The following is a 24,038-nucleotide window of genomic DNA, read 5'->3' as shown; positions in this document are numbered from 1 at the left end:
AAATTGCAATTGATTCTCCAGCCCTTTACAGTAAGCAGGCAGGTGAAGCGTACATTCTCTGTCTCTTTCTCCTTTTTCTTCTCATCTTCTGTTCCTCCTTTACCTCCTCAAATGGCAAGGAATAAAATGGGGGAGAAAAGCCCAGGGAGCCCTTGTCAAGAAGTGGTGGCTGCACTTGAGCCCTTCTCTGTGAGAACACTTGCATTAGGAAGCCATCACTATAGTAACTGAAGCTCTGGGTGCCCATGTTGCTAGGCAATGAAACACTGTAGACTTAAGTGAACCCTCAAACCTCCTAAAATCAATAGGGTTGGCTTCTAGCCCTATTGCAGGACATCAGTTTATTATTATTTTATTTATTTTTTGAAAATACAGAAAGGCAGAGGCTCCTGGGGGAGTTAAGAGCATTGCTTTCTGATGAGGACTGTGGGGCAGATTGAGGATGTGATTGAACGAAACAAGGGAAGAAGCAATAAAATCAGAAAGGGGAAAGCCTAATAAACAACTGATCAGACAGTAAAAAGAAAAAGGAAAAGGGAAGCCTGGGAAACGTGTTAATAAAGGGGATAAGAAAGGAGAAAACCCAAGGAAGGACATATTCATAGGCCAGACTCCACAAGGATGGCTTTTCAGAGGAAGAAGAGTGAACCTTGAAAGTGACGTAGCTGTGACATATGGAGATTCACTTTATATAACATCAGTAAGTGGTTTCAGTTCTTCAGTACAGAGTAACAATAAAGTTAGGGCAGATGGACGACAGTCACTTTTGGGCACACCATTACCAATTTCTGTTTTCTTATTGAAAATCTGTGACTATTAGACGTCCGTTGGCTGCTTCTATTGGCTTTTCATTAATAGCCCCAAGTGTTCCTGTGTGATGCCTTTTGTGCACACACCTACCTCCACTCGGGAGTCACTGGTCCTTTCAGTGCCTCTGTTCTTCTGTACCTTATTCTACTCACTTCACGTGTGCATGCGCGCGTGTGTGTGTGTGTGTGTGTGTGTGTGTGTGTGTGTGTGTGTGCCTGCATGCATGTGTGCATGTATGTGTGTGCATGCATGTGTGCGTGCGTGCATGCGTGTGTGCGTGTGTGTGTGCCTGTGCCTGCATGCATGTGTGCATGTATGTGTGTGCATGCATGTGTGCGTGCGTGCGTGCATGCGTGCGTGTGTGTGTGGTTTTCCTTGTGAAACTGTTTAGAAGCTGCATGCCATTCTATCCAGTTAAAGTACCCTAATTTGTTAAGTTGTTCCCCAATCCTCTGCTTTTCTTCCTTCATTCATAAGGTACATGTTTTAAGAATTGAATTTTCCCTGTGTCCTAGGTGATTGAACTAAATCGCTGTTGTTGAGAAGCTCATAGATAAGAACAGGGACCACCCAACTGGGAGCAAGGGCTGCACGGAGACACAGGTCATCTTAGTTACATCCTTCACTCATAGGAAAGGAATTTTCTCCATTCCTAATCCCAGTGCTAATGGTCAAACTGCAGGATCCCCCACATACTCAGAAGGTGCCCTGTCACTGAGCTACACTCTCAGCCCTCAAAGCGTCACGTATGATTTAGTGAATTTCAGCTGTTTTTCATTTTGTCATGATTTTGATTTTATCATTTTCATTGCAGCCAGTTTTTAAAATTTTTCCTATCTTTTCCCTCCATTTTTTTTGTTAAAAATTGATATTTTTCCTCACATTTTTTCAAAGCTCTGGTAAATTATGGTATTTATAGTTGCACGTCAGCAGGTGTGGCCCCACTGTGAGGTACAAGGCTGGTATAATGGCTTCTTGCCTAACAAGAGTTCGTAGAGAAATCTACACTCTACTGTTTTAAGGAAGAGACAGAGCGTTGGAGTTTGTTTCTCTCCTTCCCACTCCCTGGCAGATCTACGCGTCTGTGCTGTTGGTACTTTGCAGGTTGATGGCAGGTGGGGTTCAGGCCTGTCAGGCCCATATCCCCAAACACAAAACCAAGTCAGAACCCACTTATCCAGAGTTAAGTGAACCCTCAAGCCTCCTAAAATCAATAGGGTTGGCTTCTAGCCCTATTGCAGGACATCAGTTTATTATTTTATTTATTTTTTGAAAATACAGAAAGGCAGAGGCTCCTGGGGGAGTTAAGAGCGTTGCTTTCTGATGAGGACTGTGGGGCAGATTGAGGATGTGATTGAACGAAACAGGGGAAGAAGCAATAAAATTGGAAAGGGGAGTTGACCATAGGTTCAGTTTGTCCAAACATCCCAGCCTAAACATTGACTTATTTAACTTTAACCTTAATTGTTTTACCCTCAGTCTGTCTATAAAACTGAGGATAATAATGCTTAATCACTCTCCAGGTTTTGAGAACCAGTGACTAAGTGATCTGTGTCATAGCCTTTGGTCCTCAGACCTGTCAGCTCACCTTTCCTGTCTGTCATGGTCTTCACTTTCAAAAACTGTACTCACTGGCTCTTCATGCTAATTATAGTCAAATCAAATTGGAAACCTAGCTCCCTGTTCACACTAGCCGTATCTCTCGTGTTAAACAGCCCTGCACAGCTAAAGTCTTCTCTATCAGGTGACGTAGAAGCAAGCACAGTTCCACCGTCTCAACAAGATCTGATTTAGAGATGCATTTTAATCTGTGGCTTTGGGGCATTACCAGTAAGTTTCCTCATCGGCAGTGATCTGAATGGTAAACCATTTATACTGTTTTGCCATTCTCTATATTCATGGAGCTGCAGTGTGGTTGTCTGCTACTGCTAGGCCACACGTTCGCTCTTTCACACTGCTGTGATGAAATCTCGGGTAAAAGCCACTTAGGGAAGGAAGGGTTCACTTTGTCTCACAGTTTGACAGGACAGCTTATCTTGGTAGGGGCCTGCTGATGGCTACCGATCACACCACATCTACCATTTGGAAGCAGAGAGAGAAGGCAGATGTTTGTACCTCATCTTCTCCTTTCAGTCCAGAACCCAGCATAAGGGATGGTGCAGCCCACATCAGTAGTGGGGACCCCTTTGTTCACTTGAACTTTTCTGGGAGCATCATACAGGAACCCAGAAGTATGCTTCCATGGTGATTCTAAAGGCTGTCAAGTGATAAAGATTCTCATCGGCTACCACTGCTTTAGGCTTGGACTCTGTGCCATTCGTAAGTGTTGTAATTCTGTATATTTTCACACAGTAATCACAAAATAAGACAGAATTAGGTGGCTGCTTCTGGCAAGCTTTTAGAACCGAGGTCTTGTTTGTGCCAAAATGATAAATTCAAAACAAGTACAGGCAGCTTGCTCATTTGTATAACCTAAGAAACATAAGTAAAATGACCCTTCTCTATTGTTGTTCCCCTAGGAAAGAGAATACTGTGCAAGACCGAGACTGGACATCATCCAGCCACTTCCAGAGACTTGTGAAGAGATCTCATCTGATGCTTTGACAGTCAGAGGTTTTCAGGAGAATGAATGTAGGGATTACCACCTAGGTGAGGCAGCAGAGATCTGCTTGTGGGCCTTCTTGTGCTTACTCTGTTAAGTTCACCCAAAGGGAAACTTAAATATAGTTATTGACAGGACTTTAGACAATACCTGGGCTGGCCTCTGCCAGTAAGAGCCAGGGCTCTAGATTCAGGAAAAATTGCATCTCTTGTCCAATTGCTCATAGCAAAAGGAATGTTAAAAGCAGGAGTGCTGGAGAGATGGCTCCGCAGTCAGGAGCACTGAATGCTCTTCCAAAGGCCCTGAGTTCAATTCCCAGCAAACTGCATGATGGCTCACAACCATCTGTAATGGGATTAGATGCCCTCTTTTAGAAGGTCTGAAGACAGCAACAGTAACAGTGTAATCATACAATAAATAAATAAATAAATAAATAAATAAATAAATAAATCTTTTAAAAAAAAAAGGATAGGACAGGAACCAAGGTGAGAAAAATGTCTTCTTTTTTTGTTGTGTTTTTCTGTGTTATTCGATCAAACCAGCTAGTCAGCTAGCTCTGTTTGTTGTGCTAGGAATCTAGGCAAACACTGTCTCCTAGCACATCCCATCCCTGTTCTGTTTCAGTTACATTTAACTTGATATCAAACAGCATGACTATGGTTTTCCTCTCAGTCCAAACGTTACATTCCTGGAAGATTTGCAATGGAGGCAAACCTTCTGTTAGAAACTGAATGCCGAGAGATGGGAAGAGTGGCACCCAGCATAGGGACTGCAGAATATTTTCAGAGTGGGTGGGTGAGTGCATTTACTCACTACTCAGGAGCAAAAGAACTATCGCTCCTTGGTCCTGCTTAAGACATCCATTGTCATATCCTTGTAAAATGTACTGAAGAAAAAGAAACACTTTAAGCTCTTTAGAAATATTTCCTGCTTTATAAACAACAGACATCTTATGAAAATATTTTTAGTTTTCATTTAAACAAAAAAGGATGTATGACTCTACATGCATCTGGTCCTTCTTATATGAACCCTCTAATTAGTTAAAAACTGTAAGAGTATCTTTTGGATTTTGCAAAAACAATTATGATACAGAATTGAAAACATATAGTTTGAGTATTTTGCTCAGAGCAAACTCAGTTGTCTGCTTAGAAACCCATTACAGAGGTTCTTTCTATAATCAAATTCTGTAGGAGATGCCCAGCATCAGCTCCATAGACAACATGCTGAAGTGATAGATTATGTCCCCAGGGCTTGGGCATCTGTCATTTATGCATGAGATGGCCTTGACCATGGTGAAGAGGAAGCATTTACTGTTGACTGTGAGATGTAAGAATAGATGTTCTGGAAGAATAGAGAAGTGCTGTGAGTGTCCATGAATAAGGTAGTAGATGAAGTCCAGCATGCGCGAGCACGGTTGGAGTCAGTTTGTTCACCTGCAGTGGACTGTTAGTGCAGGAAACTCAGACTGTTAAGCCTACCTTATTTGTGGTTGTCAGTATAGTCATGTCTTCCAGCTCTTTCTCCTGCTTTCCTTTTTGACTAGTTTTACATTGGCGCATTAAGAACAGTCCATGTTGCCATGCTTGCCCTCCTTGACTTTCCAGCAGAGTCAAGCACGCTTGGCTGCAGAGGTAGATAATTGACTGTTGAGTCTGAAAGTGTAGGCTTAGTCCATCCGCTGTAGCTATTGCCAGTATTTGCTCACCAAGCTGCCCTCTCTCCTCCCTTCAAGAATACTCTGAAGGGGAATCACTCTTCTACGTCGTGAGTCCAAGAGATGTCGTCGTAGCCAAGGAGCGAGACCAGGATGATCATATCGACTGGCTCCTTGAGAAGAAGAAATATGAAGTAGCTTTGATTTTACTTTCTTGAAAGTATTGACTTGTCTGAAAATAGAAATGAAAAAAGATTTTTATAGTAAATCTTTCATAGTGAGTTAGTGTGCCCCAAACCAAAAATATGTTACAATTTCTCTCAGAAATTAGTGACCAAAAAGCATGCAGTTCAGTTGACCAGCTTTCCTGTTGATGGGAGGGGTGGGGAAGAATGTGTGACCCAGAGCAGGGGTAGTCAGAGCTGATGTACAGCTTTTGTGATTATTTCCCTAAAGAAGTGTTTCAGAGTTTTCTCTTTGGATATGTTTGTCAAATTGCTTATTTTGTGTAAGGGAAAGATACTGGATTTATTCTTACTTAGAATGGTTTGAACTAATTTGGGTAGAACAATGCTGTCTGTTTCCTGAGCTCAGACAAATTTAAGCAGACAATGTACCAACATGACTGACTTAAGGATTAAAACAGCATTTTATACAATTGTAATAGCTGCCAAGATACTTTGTTTCTTAGAATGACTCTGGATGTTTCTGTGTCTATCAAGAGAAAAGAGTTGTCACTAGCTTATCTGGAAGAACTGGGGCATTTTTTAAATTAATTTGTAAACTACAGTGTAGTTGTTATAAATTAATACCTGGCATATAATCAAGCTATTACCATGTTTCTTTAGATTAATTCATTTTTTAGAGTTTCTTATATTTATTTAGTTCCTTATTTGTATATTGTGTGTATCTGTGTGAATGTATGTACATGTATGCATGCGTGCTTATACTCGTTTACTTGTACAGAAGCGAGAAGATGGATGGGATGTCCTCTACCGCCGTACACGTACTCTTTTTAGGCAGTCTTTCCCTGAATCCAGTTCTCAAGTTTTCTCTGCTAGTCTAGAAGGCAGCAAGAGTAGCTACCCTTCTATATCACCACCCTCAGAACTGGGCATTTGGAGAGACGACTGGCTTGTTACATGGATGTTGGGATTTGAACTCAGCTCCTCATAATTGCAAAGCAAGCACTCTTAACTTCTGAACTATCTCTCCAGCCCCTAGATTAAATAAAATTTTATAAGATAGTTTGTGTTAAATATTTATGTGAAACTAATACTAGTAAGCTTTCTGAAACAAACATAGACAATTTTCATAAGTATGACTGTTGACATGCAAACATACGTATGTTCTTTTGGTTCTTTTTTTTTTTCCTTCGGAGCTGGGGACCGAACCCAGGGCCTTGCGCTTCCTAGGCAAGCGCTCTACCACTGAGCTAAATCCCCAACCCCCGTATGTTCTTTACATGTATTGAACCATAAATGACAAGTGCCCTTTATCCAGTATTTGTCACACACAGACTTAGAATGACAGGTACCCTTTTTTCCCTTGAACTCTAAGAGATTTCGTTACATGTTGACTTGTATGTGAAATGTGATTCCACGATCTTAATGTGGAATGAATTCAAGTCGAAATGAAAAAAATCTTCCTTTGTCTCCCACTTACTCCTGTTCTCTCTTTTCTCCCATGGCCCTTGTCACGATGCTTATGCAAACATAGGAAGCTTTGATGGCAGCTGAAATTAGCCACAGGAACATTAAAAGACATAAGATTCTGGTAAGCTGAGCTTCATTATTTAACCATAACTGTCCTTACTAACTCATAAGGAAATGGAATGATTTGGAAAGACCAACAGGTTCTTTGTGTCTGTTCATAATTTGTTTTATACTAATTCTTTTACCTGGGAGGGCAGAATATTTCATTTTATCGAGTCAGTCTCTGCTTGTAAACAAGAGACTTGAACACCTGCTAGGATGTAGCTTTAGGAAATTTGGAAACTGCATTTGTGCAATGCTCTTTCAATACTAAGCTCTCTAGTTGACCGTGTGGAAGCCTCTTTAAATCATAGGTAAATTACATTATCACAAAATGTATCAAGACTGGTCTCTTCAAACTAGATTGCTTTGGTATGGCCCTGATATCAAATTCAATTGCTTTTGTTATGGAGACTATTCTAGGAAATCAAATACATTTTTATTACATTTTGGACTCTGGAAAAGTACAATGACTAGAAACCGATTTCTTGGCTAAGTGTGACAGTGAATTTGCAGGCAGAGACCTAACATGAAATTATATCCTCCATATGTGAAGACTCTTGTAGTTACAACATTGAGCCCATTACCCTCGTTTACAAATGAGTACTAGAAACTCAGCCTTCTATGTGTAGTTGGGTTTTTGTACAAATTTCTACTACTTTCTTCATCTTAAAATTCTCTGTAAAGCTGTTTGTATAAACCTTAATTCCTAAAAAAAAGTAAAACAATAAATTAATGAAAGGAAGAAAGAAAATGAAATTGTTTATTTTTAGGCACAGTTGAGAATAGTAGTTTTAGAACTAAAGAGGGCCTTGTAGCCACTAGTGTGGCGTATGAAAGGCACTGAGACTGAAGGGCTTCAGGCTTCTACTTCTGTGGAGCAGTTGAATGAACTAACTACATAGGTAAATTGGAAAATTATTATATAAGTAAAGCTAGACTAGATTCTGAAAGCAAATACCTATTTAAAACTTGGTTCTGTTTTTGAACATTGAGAAGATAATTTAACCTCGTGTTTTAATGGCAGAGTAATGGAGAGAGGATCAAAGGGAGGCCATCTGGGATAAAGGTCACCTAATAGGAGCTAGTGTAGCTTGTACAGTATGATGAGGTCTGCTCAGGGCTGTGGAAGTGAAGATGAGCGGTCTGCCAGCAGCAAACACATCAGCCTTCCACTGGGTTTGGAGAGGGCCACTCATGGCAGGTGTATAGGGTTGGAGAACAGGGGATCAGGAATGCAGTCATTTAAAGGAAATGTGTGGGAGATACACTGAGAAGAAGCAGCAGAAGGCTGTGTGCTAGGAGCTGAAAGGAGCCTATCAGAAGAAAGAGAGTTATATACTTATGTAGCTAACTGAGCAGGTCAAAAAGCCAGACAAGTTCAGCTGCTGACAATTACCCTGGATTTGATAATATGAAAGAATTCTCTGCGTATGCTATTTATTCTCACTGCACCATAGGGAGTTAAAGTGATCATGTGAAAACTCACAGTGTGCTCCAGTGTTGGGTGATGCATGTAGTAGTCTAAGAGAGAGACATTTAGAAATGCTTGTGCTAGCCCAAAAAGTGTGTAGAGTTGGCATTAGTAGTACAGAGCAAGAGGGAATGTTCAGAATGAGTGACACAATCAGAGAAAGATTGAGAGAACGGGTCAGATAGGATGTGCCACCTCTCATGAGAGCAGCACAAGAGAGAGGAGCTATTGAAGAGCAGCATAGGGAGAGTCAGCTGGGAGTCAGTATAGTGAGTGCAGTGCAGTGGAGTTGAGTTCATTCGTGAGTTCATGCAGGTCAGCGCAGGTCAGCAGAGGCAGCTGAAGCCAGAGAATAAGAAGGATTCAGAAGATTAGAACAAACTGACAGAGTTATTAGTTTGAGGCCAAGCAGAGCAATTCAGTGATCAGCTGAGAGAAGCTAGATTGAACCAGTCAGCTTGGAGAGGACTTTGAGCCGGAACAGAAGAGTTGAACCAGCCAGAGTTCAGGAAGAACTAAAGAGCTGAAAGCTGAGAGCTCATTCAGCAGTAATCTCAGAGGCTGGAACATTCTGGGTCTAGATTAGATTGTCTAGAGGCTAGAAGCTTGCAGGCCTTGGCCTAGGGATAGTGCAGAGAAAGAAACACTAAGGGCTCAGCCCATGCTGTGTGTTCATACAGATTGAGTACAGCTCTCATCTCATCCCTTATCTAAAGAAATAAAAGTTTCTCTTATCTGAAGAAATAAAAGTTACTTTTACATGTGAGATAGCTCAGTGGGTAAAGGCGCTTACCACCATGGCTACGCATTGAGCTGAGTTCTATCTTGGAGACCCACCTGGTGGAAGGAAAGAACCAACTTGTACAACATGTCCTCTGACCTTTACTATGGCACAGAAGCAGCCATGTGTGTATATACACATACCCACACATAAACATGTCCTCTGACCTTTACTATGGCACAGAAGCAGCCACATGTGTATACATATACCCACCATAAACAGATACATATATCCACATTCAAAACTAATATTAAAAACACTGATACAAAAACCCTCTTGGATACTACAATCAGTGGTCTGCTTTTAGAAAATTCCTATAGATGTGAAATATAATTTTCCACGTGGTAGTCATTAAGGAAGACATTTAATAGTCTAAAAATGATGGTATTTCCGGTTTATATTAACTATGCATAGAACTTATCGTGTAGAACAGTATAACTTCTTTCAAGACATTCAGAGATAACTCTGGTGTCAAAGACCAAGTGCTCTACACACTCACTGGGTATGGGTTCTAGCTCATGGAATGGGCCTTAATTCAAGTCAGATATTGGTTGGCTACCCCCGCAAGCTTTGTGCCATCATTATCTAATCATATCTTGAAGACAGGTCACCACTGTAGATAAAAGGGTTGTAGCTGGGTTGGTGTTTACATTTCTCCTATAGTGGTGTACAGAGTATTTTCTTGTACCAAGAAAGCTAGCCAGTAGGAATGAAGCTCTCTGTGGGTAGCAGCTTGACTTCTCCACGTTCAGGGAGTTGTGTAGATGTTGTCTTCAGCAATGGGGCCTTGCTGTCAGTTTGTGAAGAGCAACTTAGACCTTTAGCATCAGTCCAAATTCTTGAGAGGTTCCCATGAGACCCTTGGCCAACAACAGAATTAGGTGTAACCCAATTCTTGTACTGGAAGCTTCATTTGGTACCAAGAAATGTTCAGTTTGGGCTCTGTCTCCCCGTCTGTTCGCAGTTTTATTTACCTCACCGTCGTTTGTATATATGTGCTAGGAAGCTGCTATTGTATTAGGCTTCCAAACTACCATTTAAATGACCCTTGAGTTTAGCTGTCTGTCTCCACATCCCCTAGCTTGATAGCCTGCCATTTCATTTTTCTTGTATGTCTTTAACCCTCTTCTGGAAGAGGTCACATTTAAGAGGAGACACTGGAAGCAGGCCTTTATATCCAATGACAACTTTAGGCTGTGTTTCTAGTTTCAGGGACTTTCTCTGGAAAGATATTAGAAGATTTTTGCATGGAAACAGGGCTAGATCTCTAAAACTTAATTATTAAAATTTATATAAAGCAAATAAAGGTGCATTTAAATCTAAATGTGCTGAAGTATGAGGTCCCCAAGCTGTTCCACAGACAGGTGGTTGGCAGTGCCTGTCACAAGACCCCACGTCCTGTCTGCTCAGAATCTGACACTCAGCTCTTCTGGTGTTTTAGTTGCCTTACTCATTTCCTTCATTTGCCTTCCATAGGAGATCGGGTTGGCATATGTAAACCACCTGGTGGAGAGAGGCGAGTACGACATGGCCGCACGGTAATAATGACTTCTTCAAGTTATCTATGGCTGATGATAGTAACAGAAATAAGTGGGATTTTGTTTTTGTTTTTGTTTTACAATTGACTTTTTTCATATTTTTCTAAAAGATATAAAAAGGTTTGGTGTAAGACACAAGCCTCCTGCATAGAATTAAAGGACTGTGCATATTACCAGGAGTGTCACCTTGTACCATAAAACTCCAGTCCAATTCCCACAGCACAGCCTACAGTGGGTAGGCACATAGACTTGCCCACAGCTCTTCAAGTAAACACTCTGTGTGCCCTCCAGTTTCTCGGGACAATTGTATTACACATTCCTTTGGAAAAAATCCGTAGCAAAGTACAATCTGCATACAGTTCAAGGACAGTGGTTTTTCACAGAAATGTAGCATTTAAATGACAGTGATAAAGCCTGTAAGATGCCATCATGCCTGTCTTCAGTGTCCTGAGATTGTTTGAGACTCGGTCCTTCAAATAATGTAGTAGGCTGGGAGTCTGCTTTTCTAAGTCTGTTTTTTATCTACTGTTTTGTTTTGTTTTGTTTTGTTTTGTTTTGTTTTTTAGACAAAACTCTTGCAAATTTTTGTTTTGTCAGCTCTAAAAACATATATACAAGTAACATTATATGAACTTACCAGGATATATTTACAAATATGTATGCAAATAAAAATATTGATATGTATGTATACAGTAACGATGAGTGAAAAACAAGCCAGGAATTTGAAGCAGAGTGGTGTAGAGCATATAGGAGGAGTTAGAGCAGAGGTTCTAAACCTGTGGGTCATGACCCCTTTGGGGATCACACATCAAATATCCTGCATAACATATATTTATATTATGATTCACAATAGCAAAGTTACAGTTATAAGGTAGCAATGAAATAATTTCTGGGGATAGAATTAAAATGGGAGCATGTAGAATGTCAAATAGTACCCAAGGATACAGATATTAAATGCACATACACCTGCATCCATGCCAGTAACACATATGTCACAGATATGTTCATATATATGTCCACATAGACACAGACACAGAAAACCCCATATACACAGAAACAGAGTTGCACATATAGGAACACACACTCAAATATGTATATACATACATGTATATGTATATATTATATAGAGAGATTACACAGAGATATAACTTATACACAGATATATATACAGAGACAGATATACACATAGATAACACACACAAATATAATAAAAAGGACAGAGACAGAATTGCACACACACACACACACACACACACACACACACACACATACATATACACCATACATACCACAGCATAGAGAGATATACAAATACAGACACAAAACACTTGTATAGACAGATAACATACACAGACACACACAGAGAGACAGAGAGACACAGACAGAGAGAAAGACAGACAGACAGACACACACATGGGGAGGGGGGGACCGACCCCAGGAAATAATACTCTGCTGTAAATGCTGAAATTCAAAAGCACAGCATTCACTCTCACTTAGCCTTCACTTTATGATTCAACATCGCAGGGTGAAGGTCAAAATAAGAGGCCCGGTCAGCTTTATTTTTCATCTTGAAGATGTTTTTAGCATTATTTTTTGTTAAATTTTTTTTCATTTATTTTTTTTCTTTTATTGAGTATATTTCTATTTCCATTTCAAATGTTAGCCCCTTTTTCAGTTTCCCCTCTGGAAATGCCCTATCCCATCCCACTCCCCCTCCCTCACCCACCCATCACCTCCCTTCCACCTCCCTGCCCTGGCATTCCCCCATACTGGGGCATTGGGGCTTCACAGGACCAAGGGTCTCTCCTCCCATTGATGTGCAACAAGGCCATTCTCTGCTACATATGCAGCTGGAGCCATGGGTCCCTCCATGTGTACTCTTTGGTTTGTGGTTTAGTCGCTGGGAGCTCTGGGGAGTCTGGTTGGTTGATACTGTTGTTCTTCCTGTGGGGTTGCAAATCCCCTCAGCTCCTTCAGTCATTTCTCTAACTCCTCCCCTGGGGTCCCTGTGCTCAGTCCAATGGTTGGCTGTGAGCCTCCAGCTCTGTATTTCTCAGGCTCTTGCAGAGCCTCTCAGGAGACAGCTCTATCAGGCTCCTGAAGTAATGCACTTCTTGGCATCAGCAATAGTGTCTGGGTTTGGTGTCTGCATTTGGGATGGTTCCCCAGGTGGGGCAGTCTCTGGATGGCCTTTCCTTCAGTCTCTGCTCTACACTTTGTCTCTGTATTTCTTCCTGTATTTTGTTCCATTTTCTAAGAAGAACTGAAGCATCCACACTTTGACCTTCCTTCTTCTTGAGCTTCATGTAGTCTGTGAATTGTATCTTGTATATTCTGAGCTTTGGGCTAATATCCACTTAGCAGTAAGTGTATATCGTGTTCTTTTGTGATTGGGTTACCTCACTCAGGATGATTTTTTTTTCTAGTTCCATCCCATTTGCCTAAGAATTTCATGAAGTCATTGTTTTGGATAGCTGAATAATATTCCATTGTGTAGATGTACCACATTTTCTGTATCCATTCCTTTGTTGAAGGGCATCTGGGTTCTTTCCGGCTTCTGGCTATTATATATAAGGCTGCTAAGTCAGCCTTAATTGTTAATTTTATTAACTTGACAAAAGCAATGACGAATCCACCTTTAAATTGGGTGGCTTTATAGACATATATTTAGGTGACAGGTTGCCACAATAAAAGCAGGTGTTAAGTTGATTAAACCTGGATTGACTCTCAGGATCCACTGCAAACAGCTCCTCATGCTTGACATGCAGGCAGAGAACCTGTAAAAGATGCTGCAGTATGAGAAGGGGTGGGGCCTGCTCAGGAAGCTGCTAGACAGTGCTGTAGGCTTGAACGCTGACACCAGACTGAAGTGTGTAATGGATGCAGGTCAGGAGGCGTGGGCTTCTGTTCTTCCTTGTCAGTCAGGGCTTTTAGATATGGTGGGTTCAGGGGGAAAATGAAAAAATAGATGCTTTGAGTCAATACTGTAAAAAATCAATATAATTTTCCATCCCAGGCTGTGCATTTTTATTGCTCTGCTTTTTTGTTTACTTTTGAGATAGTAGTTATTTAATTACAACATTTCTCTGCTCCATTTCTTCCCTCTCAACCAGTGGTTCTCAACCTTCATAATGCTGCAGCTTTTTAATGCAGTTTCTCATGTTGTGGTGGGCCCCAAAAAGTTGTAAACCATAAGGATTCATCCACTATTTAAAGCTGACCTGGCAGGAGCTGGCACTTGGGGTATAGTGAGTTTCCCCACACAAAGTTCAAATCAGCAGTGCTTTCTAAATAAATAGGAAAGTCAGGGGAAAGCCCAGTCTTCTAAAAGAGGCCTATTTTTCTATAGTTATGATGTATAGCTTTCATGATTTCCATCAACTCCATGCATAGTCAGATGAGTAATGGCGACACCTCCCTATGCATTGACACTAAAACTGGAGCTCTGTCAGAGCTCTAGGAAGAGGTTTGCCTGCATTGCTGGGGAAATCTCTATTTACTCTATCTCTGTGTTGTCATGTACATCTTATTTCTTCCTGCAATGTTTTTGCTGTCAGAAAATGCCAGAAAATTCTTGGGAAAAATGCATCCCTCTGGGAATACGAAGTTTACAAATTTAAAGAAATTGGACAGCTTAAAGTAAGTTATTTTTACTAACCTTTAAGTTTTGCACTACAGTTTATTAAAATGGGAATAAAATTGAGACAAAGCAATTCGTGGTTGGGAAGTATGTGTTATATTGAAAGAAGAATTAAGCTTTATGTTTTATTTGTATCGAATGTGTACATGTCCATATGTGTGATTCGGGTGCTGTGTTTAGGCATGTTCTTGGGGAGCAGTTGTAATTTCATTTAGTAGACTTTACAGCATAACACTTTTTAAATTTACTCAAAAATAATAATAATTATTATTATTATTATTATTCCTCCTCCTCCTCTTCCTCCTCCTCTTCCTCCTTCTTCTTCTTCTTCTTCTTCTTCTTCTTCTTCTTCTTCTTCTTCTTCTCTCTCTCTCTCTCTCTCTCTCTCTCTCTCTCTCACTTTATTAATCTTTACACCTAGCCGGCACAGCATACATACTATTCAGCCATTCTTTATTTGTTTGAATTTAAAAAATTTGTTTAAATTTTCATCATCTGTGAACCTTTTGTACACTCTATTGAAATTAAGAATATACTATTAAAATTTATATCAATTTTTAAAAGTTAAATTATAAAGAAATGGGTTTCAATGGGTGGCAGTGTAACACAAGGATAGTGTTACACATGCTGGTGGCATTTTCACACACTGGTGACAGTGTCATACTCTGGTGGCATTGTCACATACCAGTAGCATGCTTGCTTCATAAGATAGTTGACCTTCAAAGTATTAATTGATGTGTTATACCAAATATAAGGAAAGTTAAAAGTAATAGTCTTCTAATTATTGGGTTTTCATGAACTAATTAAGAAGAAAAGAATAAAGATTAATGCAATCACTTTTGTACTATTGATTCCTACACACACACACACACACACACACACACACACACACACACACTTTCAAAACTATTTTGTAGCTTCCTGTTAGGTAACAGAGTTGTGTGAATCCTTTCTTCATGTTCCAAAGTATCCTTATATGTAAAATTTTCAAGGTTAAAACTATGCTGTTAGGTTGTCTGCATGTTTGGGATACAGTTGTCTTGTCATTCCTGAAAGGACTTTTCTTCCCCCTTAGGCAATTAGTCCCTATTTACCTCGAGGGGACCCCGTTCTGAAACCACTCATCTATGAAATGATTTTGCACGAATTTCTGGAAAGTGATTATGAGGTAAGAAATTCTCCCACGAATAAGGCTTGGTCTCAGTGTATGTTACAAAATCTAGAAATTTGACTTTTTTATGCTTTCACATTGGTGTCATATGGATTTCATATGAAAGTGATTTAAATTATATCACCCAAATTATCCTACTAATTCTTGTCCTATCAGAAACCTGACTGGCTGAAGAAAGGCAGCCTGGCTCGACTGTCGGGCTTGGAGACCTTCTCCTGCGTGTTGTGTCATGTCTGCCTCATTAGTTCCACTGAGAAAAAAAATAATTTTCATTGTCATTAAACTATAGAAATAGTTTAAGTATTCTTTTACATTTTTCTCATTTTAAGGTTTAATTTTAAATGAGTGGTCAATCACATAATGAATCAAATAGCAGCATTTTGTAAGAACTCCCCATGAAAATTTTTGTTTTGTACAAACACTAAAGATCAGGTTGCAATAAAACAAAAGGAAATGGAAGAACCCTAAGCCCAGTAGTGCACACTTATAATCCCAGCTACTCAGGAAGCTGAGGCAGGAGAATGTGAGTTTGAGTCAACCTAGCCTCACCTGTCCTCAGGAGTGGTGAACCACTTCTTTGAAGTCCCAACTTTTCCACTTTCTTTTCTTCCATTTTGCTAGTCAGAAAGTTCTCTAAACCTTGGCATGTCACACATTTATGGAAAGTCCATTGCATAGGCGTGATGGCTAGTAGAGAGAACGGAAAACCCGGAGTGGCCTAGTGTGGTTACTTAGCATCCTTCCTTCATGGGCAAGGGGCTGGAACCTCTAGAAGTGCTCTTATAACCTACGAAGCCTTTACGCCTGCACTGGGGAATGGATAAAGAGCAAGAGAGGGTGAGTTAAAACCCAGCTGTGAATATCACAGTATCACACTATGAAGAGTGTTCTTTTTCTGCTGTTCTTCTCTGCTTAGGGCTTTGCCACATTGATCAGAGAATGGCCTGGAGATCTGTATAACAATTCTGTGATAGTTCAAGCAGTTCGAGACCACCTGAAGAAGGACAGTCAGAACAAGACTTTATTGAAAACACTGGCAGAATTGTGAGTATATTTTAGTTCTTGATATCTCAGAATGGTGGCAAGGCCTTTTCATTTTCCTGTATCTATTCTTAATTGGAATTCTTTTTCTAAGTCTCAGTGAGTAACTAGACGATGAATATTTGAAGCTACATTATAATGTGATCTACTTGCCAGAGGAATGGAGTGGTATGGATGGTCCTGGTGAGGAGACGGATAGTACCAGGCTCCATCAGGCTCTCCCAGTGAGCCAGGTTCTGGATTCTGTTATTCTTAAATCTGCAAGTCTGTTGCTTTTTCTGAACCAGAATCTTTATCTGTAAAGTTACAGGTTACACTTTGTTATAAGGATACTTTCAGACTTGAAAGTTGGGGCTCAGCAAGTGATGTTTGGTGAATACTTTTTCTTTTGGAGGCACTGCCATCTGGCTTTGTGCCATATGTCTGAAACACAACGATAAGCTATACCCTCGAGGAGCCTCAGTTTAGGGCAACAGATGGCGGACCACAGACCAGGAGGTCCTGCAGCATGCCTTCCTCAGGACCCACAACCTCACACTTCCCTCACTGATCACTTCTGTCAGAGTTAGGGAAAAGGATGCAACGATGAGAAAAGGACACATGGGACTTGGCCCGGGGGAGTCATGATTGTGTGGCATCCTAATGGAGAAAACTCTGTTTTCTATCAGAAGCTTCTTCTGGTGCCACTAGATTCTTTAACACTGTTAGTATGAACAGCAGGGTAATTTCTGGTCAAATGGCTTTCCTCACCTATATGAGGGACTTAGTGTGAAAATATTGTTTCAGTGGAAAAATATGTTTCAGCTTTATACAACACCCCTACAAATGAGCTTCTGAAATGTGACGCATTGGTCAGGAGAACACTGTGTACAGGAATTGAGACCAATTCCTCTATTGATTAAGAGGAATTGAGACCAGTTCCTCTATTGATTAAGAGGAATTGAGACCAGTTCCTCTATTGATTAAGAAGAGCTTTTCCTTCATTCTGGACCACAGTTTCGTGTCTATAATATGGATTTATATAAAACGTGGAGACTGAGGCTGAAAGAAAAAAAAAACACTTATTTGAATATTATACATTTTTGCAAATTTGGTGAGAAGAAAGGCAGGCTTCTGAAAAGAGTACCAGGAGACCATGAATTTTAAATCTTAGCAAACACTTGCCAGAGTAAACTCTTCTCTTTGAAAACTATTTTAGCTTTTACAATTATGAAACATAATCTCTGTACATTTAAATTATAACCACTAATAAGTATTAATTTTTTTACCAGGTATACCTATGACAAAAATTATGGCAATGCTCTGGAAATATACTTAACGTTAAGACATAAAGATGTTTTCCAACTGATACACAAGCATAATCTTTTCAGCTCCATCAAGGATAAAATTGTTTTATTAATGGACTTTGATTCAGAGGTAATGTTTTTCTTATTACTGTGTATTAACTGTTCAAACGTATAATCAGCGGCTACCTGTCCAAGGGAGTCACATACTTGACCATGTGCTGGCTGTGCTTAGAGCCCTCTGACATACCATCCACATTATTTTAGTAGGTGACATTCTGAAGGCCTTTCTTTGTATAGTTATTGAGAAAGCCATTATAGCTTAATATCAGGCACTTTTCTTGTGGTAGTGGTGGGACAGAGTGGGAGATTAAGCCCAGGGCCTTGTATATAGTAAGCACAGGTTCTTCCATTGAGCTGTGCCCCAATACCAGTATAGTGCTTTATCAAAAGTATTTGAACTTTAAAAACAAAAGCAATCCATATAATTCATAAGCAAGAAAAATAACCTTTACTTTGGTTTATTGCACTGTTTTAATCTTTGTCTCAACATGAAAATTTAAATGAATTTCTGTTCAGAGTCTAAACTTTATACCCTGTCCCAGTGTGATTTTTGTGGTGATAAAACCATGCTTAAAAGGCACTTGGAAGGAAAAGGTTGACTTGGTTTATTATACTCTGCCCCTGTCCATTGAGGGAAGCCAAGGCAGGAACTCAAAGTCTGAATCTGGAGTCAAAAGCTGAAGCAGAAACCATGTTGCTTACTGCCTTGATCTTCCCAGTTTGCTCAGTTAACTTTCTTATATACTCTACACAGAGATTTCCCAAAATGACACTCTCTCTCTCCCTCCCACCCCTCTCTTCCCCTCTCTTTCCCTCCCTCCCTACCCCTTTCTCATTCTCCCTCTCTCTCCATCTCACCCCCCCTCTCTCTTTCTCTCCCTTTCATCTCTGCCTCTGCCTGTCCCAGTCATTGTAAAAATGAATCTAATTTAAAGTACTAACACAAATCTTTTATTTGGAAAATAAATTATAAAGTATTCTGCAAGCTCCAGAAGGATGAGCACATTTCTACAAGGAGCTCAGAGATGCTTCTGGTCAGTCAGGACTATTGGCCTATAGAGAATCATGCAGCCCAGGCCGTTCAGAAGCATGGTGTGTGTGTGTGTGTGTGTGTGTGTGTGTGTGTGTGTGTGTGTGTGTGTGTGTGTGTGTGGTGGTGGTGGAGGGGCTCTGACTATAAGGAGTAGAAGGAAGCATATCATTGAAGAAGGAAAGGAAATAGCAGGTCAGGGATAGGCATGCTTTCCTGTATCTCCAAAAATTGAAGAGAATTATGGAAAGGTAGCAGAGGATCACAGTGTTTCAAGAAGTGTGGGATGCTAAGCCACCAGAACACCTACATACTTTCAGCTAGAGCACTGAACAAAGCTATAGGGGACAGGGGAGTTCTCCCTCACACTCTTATCAAGTCTGCGATGGACAGAGTGAAGGAAGCCTCCAGAAGCAAAGAGAGCAAAACAAAGTCAAATAAGGTTTATGAAACAGACAGTAGGAAACTACTACTTGGGGCAAAGAACAAGCGAATCCTAGGAGAAACTAGTCAGGGCACAGGGTGAGAAAGAGCGGCAGTAAATGAAAGATGTCTTAACTACCCCTGTAACCCCCACAGCCTGCCCAGTACCCACCAGGACATTTGAGTCACAGCACAGCAGATTGATGGGAACTCTTTACATAGGTGACCTGAACTGTGACAGAGGAGAGCAAACCTCCTCAAGCTAAATCCAAAGACCGACAAATTAACAGCCTGAATACTGGTAAGGCAGGCAAATCTGTCCAGCAAAACAGCAGATGAAGTTATAGGATTGGCCATATTAGGGCTGTAGACATGAAATCCTTCAGGGGAAGCATGGCCATCCCAAACACACTAAATAGTGGGAGAGGAGGATGCAGATATATTCTTCAACCAGGAGACTCCTGAAGACAGAACTCTGATACTTGTGCAGAACTTCAACCAAGTTGTCTCTCTGAACTCCACTGAGAACCAGTACACCAGTCTGTCTGGTGTAACAGATTTGATCTGCAGCTATAGTACAAATACCAAGGCTTCCATCACCAGGATTTCTCCATAAGACAGGCCAGATCTCATATCACCCAGCAAGGAGGAGATGCTAATACTGGAATACTTCTCAACTTACCTCTATGTCACTGAGCTTTTTTCCTTTATGAAATATCACTCATGTAAATATCATAACTGTTTTCTCTTCATATCACACAGGTAGATGTTGTGATCATTCCTGCTATTTCTGCACCTATTCTGTGTTCTCATGACTGTTTCTCCTACCTGGGCCCCACATATTTTCCATATCACTCATACCTCATTTTCTCACTGTTTTACCCCTCATGCATTTTCCTGTTACTTCTTAACCATTAGTTTCTATAGCTTTTTTTATTGCTTTAATGATTTTTAAATTCTCCTTTCCATTACAGTATCCCAACTGCCTCTTCCTATTTATTTTTTCTTTCTTTGTTTTTTATTTATCAGATTTGAACTTTTGTTTCTTTTTGTTTTGTTATTGTCTTAGTTTGGTACTGTTGTGTTTTTCAGGATCTCACTAATGTACCCTGGACTGGCCTAGAACTCACTGTGTCAGCCAGGCTAGACAACCATGTGCATCTGCCTTCTGAGTGCTGGAATTAAGGCATGTCCCACCAGGCCTAGCCTTCTGTCTGTTCTTTATTATTTCAATTCTAATCCCCAGTCTTATTCATCTTATTTTTATTCCATATCAACCTTTTTTAGTATATTAGTGCACATAATATTCATGCCCATTTATTTCCCCCAAAGTTATCATCAAATTTATGAATCATAACAAAAGGAGAACTTCAAGTTATAGTAGTTGTTTTTATAATCCTGGAGGAAATTTCTCAAATCCAGAGAAAGAGATGGCTATCCAAATACAGGAGGCATTAGGATGCCAAACACACAACTGCAGAAGAAAGCTCCTCATATCAAACTGAGGTGGAAGGGGCACTTGTCCTTTTCACTATTACTACGTTTGCATGGCAGACCCGGCTGCCTACTGTGGTTGCTTCTTCAGTTAGTACTGAGCGTGTGGAGCAGTATTAGAGGCTGCCTCGTGTTCAGAGCATGTGGAGAGAGGCCGGAACTCCTGAGGTTATATCCAGTTTAAGAGTAAGTGATGGCGCTACAAGCTAGTTCCACATGAGTGTTCCATGTACTTCCCCTGAAAGAACATGTTGATTAAAAAGAAGTAACTCCAACCCTACGTGTATACATCCAGGACAGTTACACAAGAAATGTGAAGACCAAAACAAGGAATTCAAAACAAAGAAGCAGCAAACTTCTGGTTGAACTGGGCAAGGATACAAATTAACAGTTGAATGAAGTAGAAAATAAACGCAGGCTATTGGAGGAGAAATTCATTAAAGAGCTAGAAATACTGAAAATCTCAAAATGAAATTTGGAAATAAAATTACTCAGTGGGAAGGCTCACCAACATAGATCAAGTAGATAACAGATTTGGGTCTGGAAAGTAAGTTAGAAGAACTAGAGCGTCCACACAAAAACAAGGAAAAAGAATACTTTTTGAACAGAACAGGTGAGATCTATGGGACACCATTAAATGACCAAAATCATAAATATGACAAGAAGTAATGTCAGGCTGAATGTAGACATAATTTATTAGTCATGCATAACATTTTCATAGTCATGGCCATGTAGATACCAAAATTAATTAAAATGCTAAGCCAGTAAGACTAGAAGAGATTTTTCCACATCGTATTATATGTTAGATAATAAATGCTAATGTACAAGAAATAAATAATGTTTAGATGCTGCACAATAAAATGAATCAGGTACAAAGGCAGACCATGAGCATGACAACGCGACACTCTTTAAGATGAAGATACATGTAGCCCAAGCTAGGAAAAGTGTAAGAACTCACGAAGCTATCATGAACATTGAAAGAGAAAGGATGCTTTTCCATGACAAAGACAAACTAACGGGATTCATGAGCACCAAGTCCACATTGCTGAGAATTCTTGAGAGAAATGTACACATTGAAGAGAAAGGTAAACACACCCTGAGTACGCAAGAGAGAACAAAGCATACTACAGTAGCAGATGCACAAGTGTGATTCCCCCAAGTTCCAGACATTTCAAAACAACCATATTACAGCCACTGATACACACTTTCCAGCAGTGACTCAGTATTGGTGGCTGTAACTCTCCAGTCAAAAGACACAGACTAGTACCGCAGAGATGGCTCAGCAGGTACCTGACAGCCTAAGTCACCTGCATCCTGTGCACCCACATGGTGGAAGGAGAGATCCGATTCTTAAAGGTTATCCTCTGACCTCCATACTTGGAAACAGAATTAATAAACAACTATGTTTTGATGACACAAATTAGAACATTGGATTAAAACAGTACCTTGTCTGCAGAAATTCTATCTCAGGTACAAAGACCTCCCTCTTCTCTTCCTTTCTTCCTTCCCTCCCTCTTTTCTTCAATTCTTTCCTTCCTTCCTTATGTTGCTTTTGTCAGGCACTTTGTCACAAGAAGGGTAATTAGTATAATCACCCCAATCAATGTAGAGCGTCAATGCAACCCCATCAAAATTCCATTGCCATTCTTTACAGAACTAGGAAAAAAATCCTAATATCTGAAGTAAATGTAAAGAAAAGAACAATGTTTAGGAAACCACCATAGACAATAAACTTACCCTAGAGTGTCATAGTGACAAAACCTTGACCATTCTGGTACCAAACCAGATCTGTGGACCAGTGCAATGGAATAAAGCCACAGAATTGGCACCAGGTTTTCAACAAAGATGCCATGTACATTCATTGGAAGAGAGCCTCTTCAACCAGTGGTGAGGGAAACTGGACATGTACAGAAGAAGGTAGATGTGATCCCCACCCTCACCTCTCACCCTATGCAAAAGGTAGTTCAACCTGAGTCCAAGTAAAACTGGAAAATGAAAATGGAGATTGATAAAGGAAAGCACAAGGTGAATGTTTGAAGATTTAGCATAGGGAAGACATTCTGAAAAGGATCTTTTGTTCTAGTCGGTTCTCTCCTAACTTTATATGGATTCCATTGATTGAGCTCAGGAAATCAGGACCTTATAGCCTCTATCCCTAAGTCATCTTGATAGCCCAGCAGCAGTTTGATCAGAATGACAATGTATTAACTTTATGTTGCAAGGGCTGTGCACTAAAGCCTATGTCCCTAAATCCTATGGTATTGCTTTTCAATAACAAGTAATTAGGGAGCAAGCTGCAGCCTTCAATTTTACCACTAAATCAGACCTTCTTGAAGGGGCAGGAGGTGGGGGAAAACAGTCATTGTAGAACTAAAAAGGGGACATTGTAGAACTAAAAGGGACTCAATAGTCCAGAAAATAAAACTGAAAATTAACAAACAGGATTGCATAAAATTAAAAGGTTTCTGCATAGCAAAGGAAATGAGTCAGAAGAAGATGACCTACAGATAGAATATATAATATATAGAATATATAAATCTGGTAGAATATATAATGAATTTAAAAAGCAGATACTAAGGAAGCAAACTGTCCTACTAACAGGATAAACAGACAAAACAGATGTACAAATGGCCAATATACATGAAATATAAGTTCATCTTTAGCCACCAAGTAATTCAAGTTAAAGTGTATAAAAATGCCCTCTCACCTCCGAGTGATAGTCGGGGTAGCTTTCCCTAAAACAGCAAGTAGCAGAAGCTCTTTGCAAGAGTGATCTAGTCTACTAGTGTGCAGTCAGCATGACGGGTCCTGCAAAGGTAAAAGCTAATGCGACCCAGCTGTCTCACTTGTGCTTCTTACGCCTGAAGGGCTCTGTGGGAAGTCTTTTGCTTCTTACAGCACTGTACACAGTGCTCACAGTAAGAGATTCTGTTTAGGTTTCTGTCAACATGTGAATGCATAAAGATGTGGTATACATGCACAGTGGGGTTTTATTTAGCCATAGAGAATAAAAGATCATGTTAAACAAAATACGACTCAGAAATGTGAATCATGTTTTCATTTTTGTGAATCTTAGATTTTATAAAGACATATAAAACTGTGTGTGTGTGTGCGCGCGCGCGTGCACATATGCATGTGAGAGAGAGAGAGAGAGAGAGAGAGAGAGAGAGAGAGAGATGAAAGTAGAATTAACACTGAGAGCATCTGATGTAGAGGTACACACCTTTAAGGCAAGTCCTTGAAGGCAGAGACAGGAGGGGTATCTGTGTTGAAGGCCAGC

General features: G+C 40.2%; 1 protein-coding gene across 3 annotated transcripts in view; it reads left to right on the top strand.

The window, feature by feature from the left end:
• The window catches only part of Vps41 (VPS41 subunit of HOPS complex), a 157,872-nt gene that overhangs the window by 109,070 nt on the left and 24,764 nt on the right, over window positions 1-24,038 (top strand). For all 3 annotated transcript variants that reach the window (XM_087590677.1, XM_087590676.1, NM_001399318.1), the window contains 8 exons: window positions 3,330-3,459; window positions 5,145-5,260; window positions 6,786-6,842; window positions 10,552-10,613; window positions 14,171-14,252; window positions 15,329-15,421; window positions 16,341-16,468; window positions 17,737-17,881. In XM_087590677.1, the coding sequence (XP_087446803.1) occupies window positions 3,330-3,459; window positions 5,145-5,260; window positions 6,786-6,842; window positions 10,552-10,613; window positions 14,171-14,252; window positions 15,329-15,421; window positions 16,341-16,468; window positions 17,737-17,881 (813 nt within the window). The remainder of the gene's footprint in view (window positions 1-3,329; window positions 3,460-5,144; window positions 5,261-6,785; window positions 6,843-10,551; window positions 10,614-14,170; window positions 14,253-15,328; window positions 15,422-16,340; window positions 16,469-17,736; window positions 17,882-24,038) is intronic.

This window comes from Rattus norvegicus, chromosome 17, assembly GCF_021556685.1.
Source record: "Rattus norvegicus strain SHRSP/BbbUtx chromosome 17, alternate assembly SHRSP_T2T, whole genome shotgun sequence".
NCBI classification, from domain to species: Eukaryota; Metazoa; Chordata; class Mammalia; order Rodentia; family Muridae; genus Rattus; species Rattus norvegicus.
Note: the sequence above shows the minus strand (reverse complement) of the source record. Positions and strands in the feature narration are given on the sequence as shown.